The sequence below is a fragment of the Chaetodon auriga genome, chromosome 22, assembly GCF_051107435.1.
Source record: "Chaetodon auriga isolate fChaAug3 chromosome 22, fChaAug3.hap1, whole genome shotgun sequence".
Lineage (NCBI taxonomy): Eukaryota > Metazoa > Chordata > Actinopteri > Chaetodontiformes > Chaetodontidae > Chaetodon > Chaetodon auriga.
Window position 1 is genome coordinate 18,504,413 of NC_135095.1, and position 20,570 is coordinate 18,524,982.

At 45.7% G+C, this 20,570-nt stretch overlaps 1 protein-coding gene across 1 annotated transcript in view; it reads right to left on the reverse strand.

The window, feature by feature from the left end:
- Positions 1 to 20,570, reverse strand: part of LOC143314870 (thyrotropin-releasing hormone-degrading ectoenzyme-like) — a 131,450-nt gene that overhangs the window by 105,377 nt on the left and 5,503 nt on the right. Inside the window, exons 2-3 of the mRNA XM_076722150.1 lie at positions 18,194 to 18,438; positions 5,761 to 6,037 (exon numbers count right to left, since the gene is read on the reverse strand). Coding sequence (XP_076578265.1) covers positions 5,761 to 6,037; positions 18,194 to 18,438 — 522 coding nt within the window. The remainder of the gene's footprint in view (positions 1 to 5,760; positions 6,038 to 18,193; positions 18,439 to 20,570) is intronic.

Genomic DNA, 20,570 nt, shown 5'->3' on the forward strand with positions numbered 1-20,570 from the left:
TACCCAGTCGACCACCTTCTAACAATGCAGACACCAACCACAGCACAGGCAACCAAATATTAACCACAATAATAATAATAACCACGTTATGTTGCGTGAATCAACCTTTCTTTTGGTGTCACACAGGACACAAACTCCTGGTCTCCTTGGTGAAAGTCCTGTGTTTGTCCCATCCAACCATCCAGCCTTCCTCTGAAGGTGGACTCTTCTTACTCTACCATTTGACATGTTGGGAAGTGTTGTAGAAGTCGATCTGATGACTTGGCACCTTGAAAAATGACACCATGGGATCTTGTCTCTATGTGACATGAGAACACGTTGGCCAAGAGACCACCTGACACCTCAGACGCCACCTTAAATCCACCAACAAGCAACACCATAGCATCTTTTTCTGAGTTACGTCGGGATGCAAACATGGTCACTGATTGGACGGTGCTCAGAGACAACGGGCCGATGAAGAGCTGCATTTATAAACCACGAGAGAGTCTCAGAGAGAGAGTCCCATCAGTGCTCACGTTTAGGCAACAAAAGCACTTTGGTTGAGGTTTTGGAAAGATCGTCAAACGCATTAGCTAAACGTTAATGTGGAGTCACTGCAGACGTCTTTGTATGAAACCATCCACGATCTTTCCCTAAAGTTAACCAAGTGCCTCAACATGACCAGAACAGGTCTAATAATGCTGCAGTCACAGAGAGTGGACACTGACAGTTTGGTGGAAACAGAAGAAATACGTTGACGTTTTTTGGGCTTTGGCAGATACACGAATTACAGCATTTCCTCACGATGCTAACAGAAGCTGCATTACAGTTCCTTCAAAACGGATCAGCAGGTGAAAACTTGTTGGAGGCAGGGTTGGAGCTCTGAAGTCACCAGTCATAGCTGGTGTGAATATGGTGGTTTAAACTGGTTTAAACTGGTTTAATCTGCTGTTTCCACAGTACTTCCATAAGCATCTTCAATTACTTTGGACAATCAGGTCGCAGCACATTTGCAACACGCTGGAGACGTTTTCTGAGGCGGACGACACCTTTGCTTGATCAGATTCTAGTTTTGTCGTCCACATTAGGACTCCATGTCCAAACACAGCGCGCTGGAGTGGCATCACTGATGTCCAGACTGGACTGGGAAATCTCCAGCATGCAGACTGTGTTTTTCCTCCTGCTGTTCTGAGGAGGATGGAGGGATGAATGTTTCTGTCGGATGAGGCCGTTTGAGCCGTTGTGAAGAATATGGAGGGTTTTATTTTTTGTCTTCCGTCATATAAAGCTGTTTCTTTCAGAGGCTTGGAGGAGGAGGATGGAGGGATGGGAGGATTAATGTTTCTGTCAGAGGAAGCTGCTCTGCAAACAGACAGCAGCGTCTCCACTGCCTTCAGGCTGAAACAAGGATTTTAATATGAGAGCGATGCTGTAACAGAGACTCACAGAGCATCCAGCGACTGTTTGTATATATGGAAATATGCATGTGCTGCCCCGACACTTCTATTGTCTGAGCACAGGCTCGTATCCTGCCTTTAAAAAGTGTTGTTCCACCAGGACAGGCTGCCGTTCGCAGGCGTTACCGAGCCCTCGTCAATTACACGTGCACGTGTCAATGGAGGGAAAATCCATTTCTTCAACGTTCATCAGCGGAAGATGGAAGTATTTCATCAGGACCGCTGACTTATTCAGTGTCTTCATGTCTTCTTCACAGCATGTGTGCCGTTCTTCTTCAGGAAGCGTCATCGCTGCCAAAGTGTTCCTTCTTTAACACGATGACGAAATGTTTCTGTCGTGATGACTTCCATTTCGTCTGTTTTTGTTTTCTTGCAACTTGCAATTCCATTTATTTTAATTGATCTGCAGGTTTGATGATAGAAGCGTTTATATATAAAGGCTTTGTGCTCAGAAGGATTGAAATAAATGCATTTTTTGGGCTAAAACTGGGAATTTATCCAAATCTTATTATGTTAATGCAGCACATACCTCCTGAGTCCACACATCCTCATAATTTAAAGAAGGTAAATGAGCGGCAGTAAGTCAGAGTGTGCACATCCAGCGTGAGGAGTCGCTGTCATCGCTTTAGAATCAACAGCGTGCAGCCTCCTCTCCGGGGAGGAAAAGGTGGAAGAATAAGCACTTTTCAGAGTTTTGCCATTAGTTAAATCAGTCTTGAGAGTTTAGTAATGAATGAATAAATGAATACTGTAATGATGCATATTGCATGCTGCAGGACTCATGGAGAACAGGAGTGCTTGGAAGAAGCTTAATGTCTCTAAGTACTATCTCACAGAGCGGTAATTCACTAATCTGTCACATCTGAGGAACATCAGACGTCAGCTTGGTCGGCTGGTGGGAAACGGACGCAAATCCGGACGTCCCGGAAAACCCTGACATCCATTATCTGAGCGGGACGGCGGGGGGCTGGAGTCCAGCTCACAGAGGACATGTCGTCTATTAACAACGATCCTGCCACCTTTTAAGTCACCCCCCCTCTAAAGTGTCTAACAGTGAGCCGCCCACTCCTCCACCCGCCTCCACCCTGAAGTATTTCCTCACCCTCTGATCAGGAAATCAGCCGCTGCCACAGAGAAGTGTGCTGTTGAGGGCGAAGTCGCCAAAACAGCCAACCTGAGGCTGTTAAAGCTAGCTTTAGCTGCTAATGCTATTTCCAAAGCAGACCGGAGCCGCCGTCTCGCCGCCGAAGCCACGAGCTGTTTGATGTCTGAGGACGTGAACCATCACAGGAAACACTTTTTAAAGAGACGACCTGCGAACGTGTGATAACATCCTGTTTTATGATCTGATGACTGAAAGCATCCAAACATTCTGAATCTAAGCTGAAACAATATTTAATCAAAGCTAAATCAAATCATGTTGAATGGCTTTAAATCTTATGATCAGTATCATCTTTGGACCGTGTTTCATCAAATCCTCCGACGTGCAGAAGAAACGCAGACCAAGATGGCCGACGGACACAGAAAATATGTCTGCTCCTCTTAAAGGAGCGTCGATAGCAGAGTTACAAAGTGTTTTCTTTTATTTACCTCTGATGAACGAAAGAATGGAAGAGCCTCGTTTTGTTTTTGGGACTAAAAATGGAAAGGACAAAAATAAAGATTAATGTATTCATTACAAAGACCAAAACTCACAAGCCTGACTGATTCCAGCCGAACGTTACCACACACACACACACACACACACACACACACACACACACACACACACACACACACACACACAGAGGAGACTGGTGATGGTTATAAATGACCCAGATATGATTTGTCATTAAAACAGCGTTTCACCAAAATTATCTTTCAGTAACAAGGAGACACAGGCGGAGTGTGTGTGTGTGTGTGTGTGTGTGTGTGTGTGTGTGTGCGTGTGTGTGTTGGGAGTGTCGTCCTTGAGTTTCTGGCAGACGAGATGGATGAGCTGTAATTACACTGATAGAGAGATGATCGGAGGAGGGGAAGAAGAGGAGGAGGAGGAGAAACAAGGTCGTGAATGTATTTGTCCTTGTGTCGCTGCGTGGACGCGTGCGGGTGCATATTTCTGTTTTAAATGTTACGGTTGTTAGAGGATGATGGGGTGTCGGCTGAGTCGAGCGGTGGAAGGTTTTGACTTTCAAATCAGAATCAAAACAGACGTGATGGACATGATGGACGTGATAACGCAGAGGGACAAAATGGACGAAACGGCTGTGAGAGCGTGGTGCTTGGATTCGCTCTGAGCTCTCGACTGATGACACTCACACGTTCAGACGCAGTAACGCTGACGCTCTCAGAGGAGATCGTTACCTTCGCTGTCTGTCGCTGCTCACAAACCTCAGAAAAAGTCGCTCCCCATCGCTGCAGAACCTCCCTGAGAATCGTCACATTTTTAGCTTTTCTTCAGCGTTCAGTCACCCAGAGGTCACAGTCCGCACGTTCACGGCGACGCCGCAAACAGAAACACGTAACGGATGAATCGGCACACTTTACATGGAGCCAAGTGGCCAAAACGTCCACAAATATGGACTAAAATCAGCCACAGCCACACAGTATGTTCCCAAAGCATTATGGGAGCTGTAGTGAATCAATCCAACCACGGCCGGAGCGACAAAAAGCAGAAACATTCCTGCTCCTCGCGCTGAGGACACTGGGACATCATTACAACACGAAAACAACATGGCTCTGTCTCCCCGGAGCTGCTGTCCTCACCTCGGTCTCTGTGGGGAAACCTGGAGACTCAGCTGAGAGACAAAGAGACAAAGAAACGACGTCCACCTCTGAAGAAATTAATTATATCCAACCTCAGAAAACCAAACTCTTATCTGAGTCCAGATCTTAATCAGCGTGTTCTCCTCCGATAACAAACGCTGCTATCTGACTTCATTATATCGTCTGGAGACATTAAACTGTTATCTCGTAATTTAGACTTCAGAGACTTTTGAATCATCCATTATCTGGAGACAGGAAGCAGCGCTCATTTGTAGTATTTTAAGCCCGTTGTCCCGATGTAATTATTTAATATTAAGATGTTATCTGGAGTTATCAGGTTGTTTGCATTGTTTCCACGCCGGATGTTTTATTTTATCCAGACCTCCGCGATCAGAAGCTCTGAAAGTCAACAATTTGAACTTCAAACTGCCACAAAACTGAGTTCAGAACAATAAAAGAGTTTATTTCATGCAGCTGTGAGACGGAGTCTGTTTCAAAGGCTGAAAATTGGTTTTCCTGAATTCCCCAAACGAAGAACTCCAGTTAAACTTTCTCACAGCGAAAGACCTGAAATGATCTGTTTGCTCTTATTACGTTATGATCATTTAGGTTTAGGACAGCTTGTATTTGTTATCGATGCAAACAACATAAGTAACCAATTAAAATCAATACGGGACGATTCAGTCGATACCATCAAACCTACGAAAAACCGGGAGGCGCACACGCTCTGCAGCCGATCTGTGCCTCGTCAGACAGCCTTAATATTCTCCCATCAAGTGTTCCCATCATCAGGGTTATTTCCTCCAGAGTCATAAAAGACATACCGTCGTCCTCTAACCATGACGAGCAAACTGCCTTAAACGTGTCAAATCACCTGTTACTTCCTGCTCCTGACGTCTTTTCTCTGATCATCTTTGATATCGCAACTCTAATATTATCTGAGGAGAACGGCGGCTGCTCGGATTAAGTGTTTTAACCCCGAAGCCAAAGATTTAATGATAGGAAACACAGTTTAGAGGTGATCAGGGCTTAAATGTGTCATTACGTCGAGATAACGAGCTTCTGTGTTTCCTGATCCGTCCACGCAGGTCTCATCACAGTCTTTTCTGTCCGCCTGGAGACAAACAGGAGGCCCAGAGGACCAGAGAGCAGGGGTGACAGGGAGGAAGAGGAGGAGGAGGCGGACGAAGGATCGACCACGTTCAGCGGCCGGTACATAACGAGATCATTAAGTCAAGTTTCAAAGGAAGTGTTTTCGACAAAGTGAAATTTTTTATCTCAAGAGCTGAAGATAATGAAGTCGGATCATGAGTGAAGAGTCGGAAACAGACCCTCACAGAGCTCCTGCTTGTTCAGGTCTGAGTTTTATCTAATATCAGTTTACTGCTTTTATTAAATGTGTTAATTGCATTTTCTCTTTATTTCTTCCTTTTTGTCTGTTTTTTTAGTTTTCTACCTTCTGTTGCTGACGTGGGAGGAAAGCAGTGTGAGTGAGACTCTGCTGGCGCCGTGTGTCGTGTTTCTCAGGCCGAGCTGCGTCAGCGGCGCTCGTGCTTTGGTTCTGCGTGTCGACACTCACCGTCACGCCGCCGTCCGTCTGCGTCTCTCTGTAGGTGAAGTTACAGACGGCCCAGGCCAGGTAGTACGTGGACATGCGGGGCGTGCGGGCGAAGCGATTGGTCAGCCAGCCGTCCTCTTCCGACAGCGAGCTGCTCTCCACGGGCATGTTGGACAGCGAGGTGTACTGCAGGTCGTGGCGGAGGACAAGGGAGAAGGTGGCCTTGTAGACGGGCTCGTCGAAGCAGGGGAAGGCCTTCCGGGCGTGGATGGGACTGAACTGAGTCACCGCCAGGTAGCTGCGAGGGAAACAAAGCAACTGTTACTGACACGGAATCTGAAACACAACAAACAACCTCCAAAAGGCCAAAATCTGGACTAAACGTCAGGTGGACAAGATGTTAAAGTCTTTAAACTCCCTACATGTCATCAGATTGTCCCCAAAACTTCTACATTACAGCAAAAGAACTTCACCTTTGAAGGATCTGTGTCACAGAACACGTCTCATCTCTCAGACAGCAGCAAACCATGTGAGCTGCTCCACATGTCACTCGCTTTTAAGGTATGATGGTATGATGCTTCATAAAGTGAATCAGAAGAAATGACTAGAAGGAGCACAAACAGGAAGCAGAACCAGGAAACCTTCATTTCCCTGAAATGTGCCTTTGGGGGCTTTAATTAAAAACACTGAACGGACTCGTCAACGTCAGCGTGTCTGAAGCTTCAAATGTGGGTCGTGGTCACGTCAGACCAGCAGCAGAGGCCTGAGCGAGTTTCAATCAGGACTTTTACTTCTTGTGAATCCACGTTTCATTTTCCAGAGATCCACCTATACCTCTAAAACCTCTCAAAATCTGATATTGCCATAAATCAGTCCACCAAAAAGGTTCAAATGCAACCAGAGATGCTGAAGTGAGCGTTGTCTGAATCTCTTCTGACGACATGAATGAGTTTAGCTGTGCAGAGTTACTGTTGCATTAAATGAGCTATCAAGTTACCCATAATTAAAGCAGCAGCATGCTACTATTTCACCTCTAAATAACTTCAGTGTCATTGTGATGGTGCATATGAGGAGAACGGAGCTTCTTTCATTCCCACTCTGCGCCCTGAACACCTGTTCTTATAGTTTATAACTCAGGTTACCGAGTACGCTCTCACCATCAACTCCCAGCTAGTCCAAGAATGGGCAAAGAGGTGGAGCGTGGGTGGAGCTGAGGTGACCGAATGAGGTCTAGCAGCTAGCTGTCACTCAAAGCAGCATAACTTTAAGCTTTAATATACTTTAAATAAGCGTTAGCTGTCGAGACCAAAGCTGTTTTTTTTTTGTTTTTAATTTAAGTTGAGCATTTTAATATGGGGGTCTATGGGGACTGATTAGCTTCAGCCTCAAGTGGCCATTGGAGGAACTGCAGTTTTTGACACTTCTGAACTGACTTCATTTTTGAGGTTGCTGCTTGTTAGCTACTTAGCTCAGTTAGCCATGCAGCTAGCTGACTGTGACTGGGAAGTCAGAGCACCAGGGGGGTGTTGGCATTTACACCACCAGCACAGGAGCTTTGGACCACCTGGGGGAGGAGGTGTTCAGGTCCGGAGGCTGTGAAGACCCGGCGAGGAAGGCTGGTAGGGGCTAAGAGACGACGCTGATGGAGGAAGCCAAGAGGCTGAAAGACAGACGGCGAGCCGGCCTTCTTGCTGTTGGGCGAGTCGGTGATATTAGCTCGCTTGCTAAGTCATGCATTGTGTTTTTGCACTTGCTTGATGTTTGGCTGCGTTAGCAAAGTTATGAACTTGGTAGTTTTTGGTGATAAGTAATGTAAACATACAGGTGAACAGCTGTGCTTATTTCCCACAGTGGTGTTTAAGTTACCTGAACAAAGAAGCTGTAGAGGCGCCAATTCACAAAAAAAAAAAAAATCTGTTCTTTGACAATGTCGCTTTAAATTCCTCATTTTCACATTTGGCTTTGAATCATCTGCTTTCAGGTTCAGGTGTCAAAGCTGAAGCTTCGACACACCGAACTCAAGTTCTGCGATAAACCCAAACGCCGTCACATGAAGCGGGATTTTGTTTCAGTCTTTGAACCTCTCAAACCTATCAAAGGAGAAATTTAAGGTGGAATCAGAGTTCAGAGGGTTAAAGGATAATCCTGTGAAGTCGGAGCTGACAGGTCGGCTGTCTACCGGCAGAAGTTTGTACACGAAGACGTTTTCACTTCTTCGCTGTTTCTTGTTCAGTGTGAAAAACGGCTTCCACGCGGAGAGATAATCCAAAATAAACGAGGACATTTTCTGTTTCCTCCTGATTTCTTTAAGCTGAGTTGAATGTTTTCATATCGGAGCTTTGTTACGTTCGTCTGTCAGTCACCTGACAGACACAGGAAGAAACTAAACTCCGGAAAATAATCCCTCTGAAAACTTTGTTATCGCACTCCTGCATTTTACTGCGAGTATTTGTGGAGGAAGAGATGAAAGGAGTAAGCGTGGGAGGAGGAGGTGGAGAGGAGAGGAGAAAGTAGAGGTGGAGTAAGAGAGGAAGAGGAGGAAAAGGTGGAAAAAGTTAAGTTGAAAAGAAGGAGAGAGAGAGAAGAGGAGATGAGGAGGAAAAGAGGGAGAGGGAACAAAAGTGAAGGACAAGAAGGATGGGAGCAGACGGAAGGAGGAGAAAGTATCAGAAGCTACCATGAAGCAACTAAATATTCAAAACAGAGAAGGTAGACTGGAGGAGAAAGATAAAGAGGAGAAAAGGCTGTGGAGGAGAAGAAGGAGAATAGGAGGAGAGCAAGAATAGAGGCAGAGAAACATGAAGAGGGTGAGAGAAAATGAAAGGTGGTGATGGAGTAGAAATGGGAGGACCAGGAGGAAGATTAAGAAGGAGAGGAGGAAGAGGAAGATTAGAGAAGACTGGAGAAGAGGGAGACGGTGGAAAGAATAAGTTCAGAGTGAGACGAGGGAAGGAGGAATAAAAAAGAGAGGAGGAGAAGTTGGAGAAGAATGGAACTGGAGGAGGAGAAAGACGGAAGAAAAATGACGAGAGAAAAGAGTCGTACAAGAGGAGACGAGTGACGGCACAGGAGGAAGGGGCAAAAGAGGGGGGAGAGGAGGAACAAGGAGCAGATACAAGGAGGTGAGGAGGCAAGAGGAAAAGAAGGAGTTTAGACTGTGGAGAGAAAAACGGAGGAGAAAGAAACCAGAGGAGGAGAGAGAGGACGAGAAGAGGGAAAATAATGAAGAGAAATGAGGAGAGGAAAAAGAGGAGGATGAAGTAAAAATGAGGAAAAGGGGAGTGAGGGAGAACAAGTAGGAAGAGAAAAACAGATAGGAAGGGAGAAACAGCAGAGAATATCAGAAGAGGAAAAGGCTAACAATACAAGTGAGGTGGAGGAGCAAAGAAAAGGAGAATGGAGAGAAGGGGGAAATGATGAAGAGGGTGAAAGGAGAAAGAAAAGGAAGATGAAGGAAGAGGAGTAGACTGACAAGAATGGGAAAAATGGAAGATTGGATGGAGAAAGAGAAAGATGGAGAGGAGAAGAGGAACATGAGGAGGTGTAAGACAAAGAAAATGACAAACCGAAGAGGAGGCGAAAATGAGGATGTGCAAGACAGGAGGAGGTGATATACACAAGAGAGGAGGAGAAGGATACAGATAAGGAGGAAGAATTGTGGAGAGGAGAAAGAGGCGAAGGGAGGAGGAGGGAGCATGAAAAGATCATAATGAGAGGAGAAAAGAGATGGAAAAGAAGAGCAGAATGAGAGGAGGACCAGGAGAAAGATGGGGAAGAAGAGGATGGAAGTGTTAAAGATAAAGAGCTGCAGGGGAAGAGGAAGTGACAAAAGAAGAAAATAGTTGAGAAAGGACAAGAGAAGAGGAGAAAAGGAGTAAAGTGATGTGATGAGGAGCAGCGAGATGGAGAAAAGGAGGAAAAAGAAAGACAGAAAGGAGCAAGGAGCAAGGTAGAAGATGATAAGGAGAAAGGAGGAAAAGATGGAGCAGGAAAAGAGGAGGAAGAGGAACGAGGGGAGAAAGATGAGATGGAGAAGAAAGAGTGGACCAACAAGAGGAGGAAGAGGGTGAGAAGAAGGAAAACAGAACAGGAGGACCAGAAAGAGGATCAGCAGAAAGAGGAAGAGGTGGAAAAAAGAAGAGGGTGACTGGAAAGAAGGAGGAAAAGAAGGAGACAAGATAAGATATAAGAGGAGAAAATCAAGGAAATGGAGGAGTGCAGGATGGAGGAGGAGTGAGAGGAAGGAAAAGAGGAGGAAGAAGGAGTAGAAGGACGAAAAGGTGGACAACAGGCAGTGAGACGAAGAGTGAAGAAAAAAAGAAACTGAGACGAGGTGTGGAGAGGTGATGATAGAGGGAGGAGGGAGAGGAGGGAGGAGGTGAAGAATGGAGGGAGGGAGAAACAGAATAATAAACAGAGGACGAGCGAGGCAGACAGAGAGAGAGAGAGAGAGAGAATAATGGAGAAAGCCTGAGAGGGACGAGATAAAGAGAGAATCTATTAGAGGATAGGACACACACACACACACACACACACACACACACACACACACTCCTGCATAAAAGCTCAATAAAACCCCAATATTCTCTCTCTCTCTCTCACACACACACACACACACACACACACACACACACACACACACACTCGACATGACATCCTGCAGGTTGCCAACAGTCGCCGCTGCCAAGGTAACGCTTGTTGTCACAGTAATCCTGATTGACAACCAAGCCTACAGCGTTGCCCCGGACAACCACGACACGTAAACACGCACACACACACATACATAAACACGTAAACACACACACTCATGCATGAATTCATGCCACTTCGCTTCGTCTCCCGAGCAGACGAGAAATGAAAATGACATCATTTCCTGCTGTAATGTCCTGCCATTATCTCGAGAGGAGACACCAACGAAGAAGACTGCAGGCATGAGAGTGACACGCCGGGCACACACGTGCACGCATTCACACACACACACACACACACACACACACACACCTCATTCAGATTCAGAGATGTGACTGAAGGGAAACCGTTGAGTCAGGTGCTTTTCCCTGTGTTCCAGTGTGTGTGTGTGTGTGTGTGTGCGTGCATGTGCATATGTGTGTGTTAGAAGTGTGTCTTCATTCCTACATCATACACACACATCACACTGGACACACACATCTCTTAAAGCAACGCCTCAAATTGCAGTTCCACACTTTCATATTGAAATGACTGCAGTGTGTGTGTTTGTGTGTGTGTGTGTGTGTGTGTGTGTGTGTGTGTGTGTGTGTGTGTGTGTCTGTTGGCAAGAGTGTGTGTGCTTGTGTGTGTGTGTGTGTGTGTGTGTGCGTGCATGTGCGAGTGTGTTGCTGCAGCTATAGTTTTACACAGGAAGTCGATGAAGAGGCTGATTCATCATGTTTGGTCTAAAATATGCAACTGATGGAGGAGGAGGAGGAGGAGGAGGGGGCGGGGTTTTGTTTGATCAGATTTCAATTCTGCTCTTTTATCTAAGGAGTGAGGGAGGAGAAGGAGAGGGGGAGGAGAAACGGATGGAGGAGAGAAGGAAAGAGGCGGTCCGATTAATCCCCATAGACCCCCATTAGAGATTAAGAGGTTGTCCTAAAGGTGTGAACTTTGACCCCGGCGACATCGATGGAAGCCTGTCATGTGGCTGGATTTTCCATAAAAAGTCCAAGAAACTTAGCTCCAGCAGATCAGTGAGTTAATTAACTGATTAGTCTGATTAGAGAGCAGCACAAACTGCAACCAGCAATCGATACGAACTCAGTGAGGTTTCACTGCTGTCAGCAACAGGTGAGCTGCAACCAACAGCTCCCTGACGCTGCCATGCAACCGTTAAAAATCAACAAAGAGATTAAAGCTGCGCCGATCAATACATTCTCAACAATGGATCAGTGGACAACGTGGGCTCAGCGGCAGATTCAGCGTCTGGCTGACGTGTTTGCAGCAGCAAACGGCCGACACACAGTTGGAGGCTGGCTGTGAGCACGGAGGAGCATTTAGTGAGATATCACTCACACACTCGCTGTCAGTGTTGTTAATGCAGTTTCAAGGTTTGTCCTAAAGGTGGCGCCGGAGAGAAACACTCGATAAATACCCGATAGAGTAACTGCTGATCTGTGGTGCCATCATCAAGTCCAAATTCTAGTGTGTCCAATTTTCATTTGCACCATCAGCCTCAGCTGTTTTCTGTGTTTACAGCTTATCGGCTAATGTTAGCATGCTAACACTAGCATTAGCCGCTAGCATGACTGTCTACACTTGAGTCTCGTCTTGTACAGGATGTGTGTTCTGCGTACATGTAGCGTGATGAGGCTGAAGCTTCGTTCAACCCGAGCAAAAGGACTCGACGTCAACCTTGATACCTGAAAGCTGAATTTAGGCTTTTTTATTTTATTTTCATTAGTTTTGGTCGCAGGTGAAATCATTTCAGTGTAGGTTTAGTTTTTTTTGTTTCACTTTCAGTTTTAGGTTCAGGTCCCTCCCAGGTCAAAAACAACATCTTGGATTTGAGACAACCTCCATCACGCAGCTCCTCCTCCTCCTCCTCCTCCTGTGTGTTTGTGTTAAAAGCTCAGAGAATGGATGAATTTATTAAGCTGCTTCAGCTGCCATGTTGGATGGGTTCCCCTCTGACACACACACAGTATTGATCTGAAACATCTCATCTCAGCACTGGATTACTCTATCAGAGGGAGGCGGAGAGGGATATGAGGAGAGAGGAGCTGCTGATGAAGAGCAGACAGGAGATGAGGTTGATCTGTTGACCAATCAGCTTCTTTCTACTGCCCCATTACAATGAAGACTCTCACCTAACCTTCATTAACATCTGTCTCTGGTTAACACTCCAGCATCTTTGCTCCTCATCAGACCTAGCCTCGTTAGCTGCCTTACTACTCCTCGTTAGCTGTAATTCTTCTCCTCGTTAAAGGAAGACGCTCTGCAAAAACAGCCTCTGTCTAATGAAGACGTTGCTCTCAGGATGTCGGGGAAAAGCAGCCCTGCGCGGGTGTTTTGGGCTTTCTGTTAGAAGTCTGAGCTTCAGCAATGTTCTGCATCAAAGAGAAGAAAGGATGGCGCACACGTTCCGAAGCTCACAGCTGGAACACCCGACACACGGCAGGTTCTGTTCTAATTACACAAACACGCCGTCGAGCGTGAAGCCGTCGGTCCGGAGCGCTCAGGCTGTGTGGGCGTCGCTTCACGACGAGCTTCGTGTTTCTGCAGCAGCGCAAAGTTCAAACATGATGGTGGAAGAGGAATATAGATCAAAGGGAGTGATATTAATAAATACACTCTGAGCCAATCACATCACTGGTCTCGTCGCTCTGAAGCGGTGAAACACGATGACATCATATAAAATGCAACAGCAGTATTTCAGCTTTACGCACTCCAGACGAAAACACGAAACTGAACCATCTGCACCTGACTGCATGCAGGTGACGCTCACAGTGATGTCACTGTGCTCCGACGCAGCACTTGGCCAATCAGGGGCTGCAGATTTATCGACATACGTGTCCTGCTGCCTTCGGGTGCTGCAGGGATTTACTGAACTGAAGGAGAAGTTTTTCATGGAGTGAGCAGCAGCTGTGGACAGCAGCTCGTTCATTTTGAGATAAAGACAGATTTAACGACGCTGCTGCTTTAAGATCATTAATCGTTAGTTTTTATGCAGATTTTAAAGCGTCTATTGGTAATTAAAATGGTTTATTTACATTTTAAACAGTAATGTTGTATTTAGTTTGCTCTTGTTGATAAAATCACCCCACTGGCAGCAGATCAACGTCCAAGACCCAATTTCCCCCAAAACACCACCAACTTCCTTCCTTCCTGACCCTCCCATCTGTTTGCTCCTCTGCTGAGCGCCGTGCACTCAAACACCTCAATTTCATGGTCAGGAAATACTAAAGTGTCACAGCGGCGCTCACTCTGGTCACAAAAATGAGCGAAATTTCCATCCAGAAGGTAAAACAAACTGGAAATACTGAAGAAAAGAATGTCCAAAACAGTTTTGACATTTGGCTGAAGTGGAAAAGTTGACATATTGACAAATGGATGATGCATTAAAGGCTGACAGAAACACATTTATCTGCTGCTTCTTCTACTGAGGACCAAATGTTAATGTCATGATGCCGCTCAACTCGAGAGCTTCAACTCCAGCAGAAAGAGATTAAAACGAGTCGAAGTGTCAGACTGGGAATCAGTGTAGCGTCGGTCGAGTCCAGACGATCGCCTGTCGAAGATAACATTCTGCCACCTGCTTATAAAGATCGGATTTCCTTTGGAGAACAGCCGTCATTCTCTTCTGAACTTCTTCTGGTTTTTGGCTTTTGATGACATCATCTCAAATTAAACAGAACGAATGATTAATGGAGAAAACAATCAGCTGATCAATCAGTCCTGGATTTAAGTCACAGACCTGAAAGACCTAAATCACAGCGATACAGACGTAACGCAGAGCGTAATCTGACCACTTTGAACCTTAAAACCAGTCCAGTGCCTCTGACTCACACACAGTAACCGCTCTGGTCTGGTTTCCTATACATCAGCCGAGTATTGATGTTTTGGGCCTGCTGTGATGTCATGTGTCATGTGAGACAGCGGGTCAGTGGAGTCTGCACGGACGCCGCCGCAGAGGCCGGATTTACACATTTCAGACTGCCTTCACATGAAGACGGCAACATCAAACTCATCTTTACATCATTTGCATAAAGATCAATACTGAGCTTAAACAGTTACAATGTGTGTGTGTGTGTGTGTGTGTGTGTGTGTGTGTGTGTGTGTGTGTGTGTGTGAGCTAATTAATTCTGCCCCTCCTGGCTTTTAAGCGTTTAAGCCCGGCCTGGGGTTTATAGTAATTCTGGATATTAAGCATACTGGAGCATATGTGTGTGTTAGCATTAGCCACACTGCAGCATCAAGCTAATCCTTCAGCTAACACTGCACACAAACACACGCACACACACTTCTCAGCAGTGTGTAATTTGGGCAGCAGCAGTCTCCGCCGTGAGACTCCGACATTTTGAAGCTTGTTTCCGAGTAAAATCTTTTCAGATGATCAGCGGCATGCCTCTTTCCTGCGCCGGTTAGTCATCAGAAGAACGTTTTTATCAGCCAACACTGGCACCTTTAAAGACTCTTAGTCATATTTCTCTTTTCTTTCTAATGATGTGTCTGGAAACAGTCACATTTACTCATTTCAGCGGTTCACTCTGATGGTTTCACCCTCGCTCACAGCGTTCTCCGCCACGCTCGCGCCTCAAATCAAATTAACGCTCATTTTGTTATCAACTTTCTTCTAACACCTTTTCCTCACTCAGAAAACGAGCCGACAGTCACCAGGTCTGATGCCGGAGCATTAAACTTTAACTAACAGGTTGTTGCGTCGTGATCGAGCGCTGCTGGTCCATCAGCTGCTGTATTGATCCAGTATTGATCCGAACAGCAGCTAACAGTGAATATGGGACCACTGGTGGGGAAGACATACAGAGACCAAAGCGAGCGGTGAGGACGGACAGCAAACGAGCGTTTCAGGAGTTCCGGTGTCCTGTGTCAAAGGTGAGCCACAGAGAGACAGAGACACACCTTTTTCAACCTTTCAGGGCAACTTTGACGTGAAAATACACACATATCAAACCTCGTTCTGCTGCTTCTAACAGCTTATTTTACCAACCGCTGATTAAAACTGCTGCTGGATATGTTACATAAGAAAGAAATGCTAATTTATGTCATTGCTATAATTAAACAAGACTGATCTGAATCTATATTAAGATTAGCAAAGAAAAAAATGGGTTTGCTGATTTGAACAAGCGATCGCAGTCTGATTAGATGTGTCCTGTGTGCCTGTTTTTGGAGGCTTCGAGCTCCAGCAGAGCTTCCACTGGTCTTAAAAGAGGAGGCACAGAGTGAATGTCAGGGTTTCTGGCGTCCAGCAGATCACATGATCTCTAAAACCAAGAGTTTTGTTTTGAAACTATAAAAAATAAGAGGCTGTGTGTCACAGGGACTAATATCATGCTCACATCTAAAAACGATCCAGCTGGTCGTTTTCAGCATCATCAGTCAGAAGCTCAGTTTAAGACGCTTCCTCTGAAATAAACGTCACGGCTGCCGCAGTTCCTCCTCACATGATGGAGATGCAGTTTGTTCAAACGTCTCGCTGTTTGTTGGCTTTTGTTATCAGTCATAACCGTCTGCCTGCTGCACAAACAGCAGTGACAGTCCTGCTCTGTTCATCGATCCATCATCGCTCTCTGGCTCTGCACAGTCTGATGGCATCAGCGTGGTGGAGGCTTCGCTCTGCACAACAACATCTCTGCTCCCCGGGCGCACCAAAGCACACCAACAGCTCACAAGCTACACGGATGCAGCTGAAATGTCCCTGTCTGTCTGTCTGTCTGTCCATCTGTCTGTCTGTCTGTGTGCACGTCTCTCCTACAACTCTCTCAACATTCGTTCATCCAATCAACTTCAGACTCTGTGTGTGGCTGATGATACAAGGAAGTCTCAGTCAAGTGTGAGCTCTCTGACTCTATGAGACATATTTGTTGGTAGTCGTTACTACCATCAGAAGTCCACGTTGTGTAGTGTACTGAGAGACGACCCCTATTAACTGTTACACCGCCAAACGGCATGCTGGGTACAGCTCGCTCCTCGTTGTTGCTACAGTAAATTCAAGAACAGATGAAGAAAGAGACCGGAGATGCTACATTTTGCTAAATTGTTGTAAGATACAGTTTTGTTTCTCTGAACTCAAGAACAAGAACCTTTCCCTGAAGTTTCCCTAGTTCCCTGAAATAGCCTGGTCCCAAACACTAAATAGCCTGGTCCCAAATGGCTAACAGTTAGCAATGACAGCAGCCAGCTGAATACCTCATATCTGCTGTCGTCATAAACACTTCACAGGCTCTGCACTTGTTTTAATAAAAGCTACAAACCTTCGTTAAGCTCGTTGTGTTGAAATGACAGCTGACTAATCAATAACTCAATGATCAGAAAATGGATCTCTGACGGTGTCAATCATGGCTGAACTCCTCAGCTTTTCTCCAGTAAAAACAACATTCAGCTCATTAAATACTACACAGTATTTAATAGCATATTATTAGCTTGGCTGCTTTGTCAGCACTATCAGGTTTTTTTTTCCATTTTTGCTGATGATACTGCCATTTATTTCAGTAATTATGAATTATATAATTATTACCAGACTGTTCTTCAGCTGCAGGAAAGTTTTGGTACAAAAATCACAGCTCCTCATCACATCACAGCAGAAAGAAAGAAAAAAACTTTTCAGACGCTTCATTTTCTTCAGACTTCCATGTTTTATGCTCTAAATAAAAGGTGCCGGCAGCAGAAGTGAAATTATGAATGTCAGACTGCATTAAAGTGAAAAGCCTGACGGTCGAGTCCACATGACAGACAAGAGGGAGGCACATCACATCGAACATCACTGCACTGTTTACTTCACACGTGGGCGACAATTCAGCTCTCTGGTTTGTGATCTTTGCGTGTCACAGTACGCTGACAACTGCATGGTGTGTCACACACTTCACGCCTCCAAGTCATTATCTGGAAATCCTTTTTGAAATCCAAACCCATTTCTGATCTTTTCTATGGTTGGCAATCATTTTGTAATTGTCAGTCAGTTTGTTAATATTCATTAATGATCAGAATGTAAAAACACTTTGTTTAACCCTGTAATCTTAAATACTTTAAAAAATGTAACATACTCACATCAAATCAGCTCACATGAGCCTCTGTTACTTCCAGCCAATCACAAACAAGCACACGCCCCCGGTTTTATGCAGAGAAGTGGCTGTATGTTTAATGACTGAACAAAACTTCAGTTTAACTTCAGGATAAAAAGTTTCAGTCTGGCAGTCCTTATATGGGCATGTCTCTGCTCCGTTATCCAATCACAAGTGAGCTTTTCTGATTTCATCAATTAAGTATGACTTTGTGTTTCTGCAATAAGTGGAACAGACGTTGATAAAACGTTCTGTCCCTGTGGTAACGCACACACACACTAACACACACGCCGAATACACACACACACACACACACACACACAGATGGAGGCCACACAGACACAAACTCATGCATGAAATAATAAATGTATCGGCACACAGTCTGTTTCCCATCAGCACCGTGGGGAAGAAATCTGATGTGGAAACAACTCTGCAGCAGAGGCTTATGGGAAATTCATAAGGAGGGAGGGAGTGGTGTGTGTGTGTGTGTGTGTGTGTGCGTGGTGTGAAATGTGGAACACACACTCACAGATTCGCACACACTGTGAACGGTGTGTGCGAGTTAATCAATGTCGTGGATGTGAAGTGCTGACCTTTTCTAGTCAAACCACCTGCTGCTGCAGGAAAAATAGTGTGTGTCGAGTGTGTGTGGAGTGTGTGTTTGGGTGTGTGTCGAGTGTGCGTTTGGGTGTGTGTACCGTCTCTCTCTCTGCAGGGTGTACGAGCTCCTGAAGAAGCCCAGCAGCTCATCCTCGATGGCGGCGTCGAAGCTCACGTTCAGCCGGTAAACCCTCATCGGCTTCAGCTCGCGGTGCAGCACCACCACGTACATCTGATTGGCCGGGAAGGGGAAGTGGCGGTGGATGCGCATGGCTCCGCCCCCGGGCCTGTTGGCAGGACGGCCGCCGGCGCCGCCCTCTGCCGTGACGGACACCCGGTCCACCTGGAGAGAGGAAGAAGGATGATGAAGTGTGAAATGACTTCATGGTTCAGGCAGACTGTCATGTGGTCCACATCAGACAGGGAGAAGCTAGCAGAGTCTGGTCTGTGGGTCTGAGGACTGATCATGTGGTCGTACCAAGTCCACCAACACACTGCGTGATGAGAACTGTTCTTCACAGAGGTTCCTCTGCCTGAAACAGGCTCCCAGCCAACATGGTGACACATCCTCACTCAGAAGCAGGAACTAATGAGTCTCACCTGGATGTTATTTGTGCCGTTCTCAGAACCTTTGTGTTTGTTTGGGCTTATTTTTTCGAGTAATTACGCTCTCGTTCCAGTGTCGCTTGCTACTGTTTGCAGTTTCATGAGTAAAGTCTGTTCTGTTCTTCTCTGATCTTTGTATTTCGGCGTTTTTTTTTGTTGACACCGTGTGACTTTGATTGTTGTCTTTTTATTGTTCTTGTTTTTGATGGACCTCAGGCAGACTAGGGACCACTGTGTGGAGGCCAAATCCAAATAAAGAAGAGTAAATTAAGAGCTAACAGGTGAAAATCACATTAAAGAAAAAAAAAACAACCTGGTGAGAACAAATGAAAGAAACACGCTCATTAAGAGAAACTATTTCTGTAAGCCGGAAACCTGTAGAGTCAGTCTCATTCAAGCTCGCTTCATTTGTCTGTTGCTATTTTTCACAGATGTCGTTAGCTACATATATAATTCAGGACTTAAAATATTGAAAAAATATGCTTTGCTAATGTTTAATGAGGAAGAAACGCATCCAGGCCTCGTGGGTACAGACGTGTAAGTGTAACCTTTAAAAGATGTATGACGACAGCCAGGCCTCAGAGCTGCAGGGCTTCAGGCCACAGACGACGCGTGTGGTGGGACGTATCAAACGCACCCTCGCAAACCGCTGCACCGTTAGTCTGCAAATACTTGTGGCTGCTGATGTCATCACAGAAGCCCCGCCTCCACCCCAGCATCCATCTGCAGTCACTTAATAGAATTAAAGACTTAACTGATCCTCGTAACGAAACTTCGTGGTCAAACTCCAAAAACAATGAAGACACTGTACGTTGAGGGGTGAAGGTGCTTTCAGTCGAGCTTATTCACGTTTTCCAGTCACATCACAGAACACTGCACAGCAGAGTCTCCAAGTTTACACATCTGCAGCAGCTTCAGGGCTTTTACAGTTTGCATGATGAAAGCCATCGCTAGCAACACCTGATTCGATGCCAGCTGCGGTCACACCTGCCGTATTGTGACGTGACAGCGACTACGCTGCAGGTACTGCAGCTCGACAAGTGTATCTGACAGTTTAAATGAAGGCAGACAGAAACAAAGAAGGAGCTCAGACTGTTTGTTTATCTGTCAGTTTACCAAAGTTCATCCATTTTTCATTCTGAGGCGGCGGAGTCAAACAGGCAACAGGAAGATGAAACACAGACAGTCTGTGACTGAGGGGAATTCACATCGAGTGAAGAAGAAGAAGCAAAAGAAGAAGAGCACTTCACTCATTTACCGCCCTGCAAACCCTCACAGGTGTTTTCACTTATCCTGACTGATTAGACCTGAGCTCACGCTGAAGATGGTGGGGATTCACTGGTAATTAAACGAAATGTCACCAAACTCACTGCACTCAAGAAAATCATCAAGCTGAACATTCTGTCAGCCAAAGAGGTTCAACACGGCTCAGAGGAGGTGAGCGACACAGTGCGTCAGTCAGGGGAGGAAGCTGGAGGGTCTGGAGACAACAGCGTTCATTTCAATCTATTTCCACTCTTTGGGCTCAGTCCCTCCAGAGTCTGACTGCAGAAGCAAAATCAATTCATTTTAATGGATTGGTTGATTCTCTCACTGTGACGAACTAACTTTCGACTTTGATCCTCGCACTGTGGACCAACTGCAAACCGTCCCGACAGAACAGATCCAGAACCAGTCAATTCTACGTTACCTCGCTCTGCTGGAGTATGAAGCAAAAACAGAGGTGGAAGACATAAGAAAGGTACAAAAACCTTCAAATTAAGCCTGAATTCACTGTCTGCTCAGCGACTCTTTCTGCACATTCATCTGCCTCTGTGTCAGCATGTCATGACGCATTCACTTCTTTCTTTCTATGGATGACGACATTAA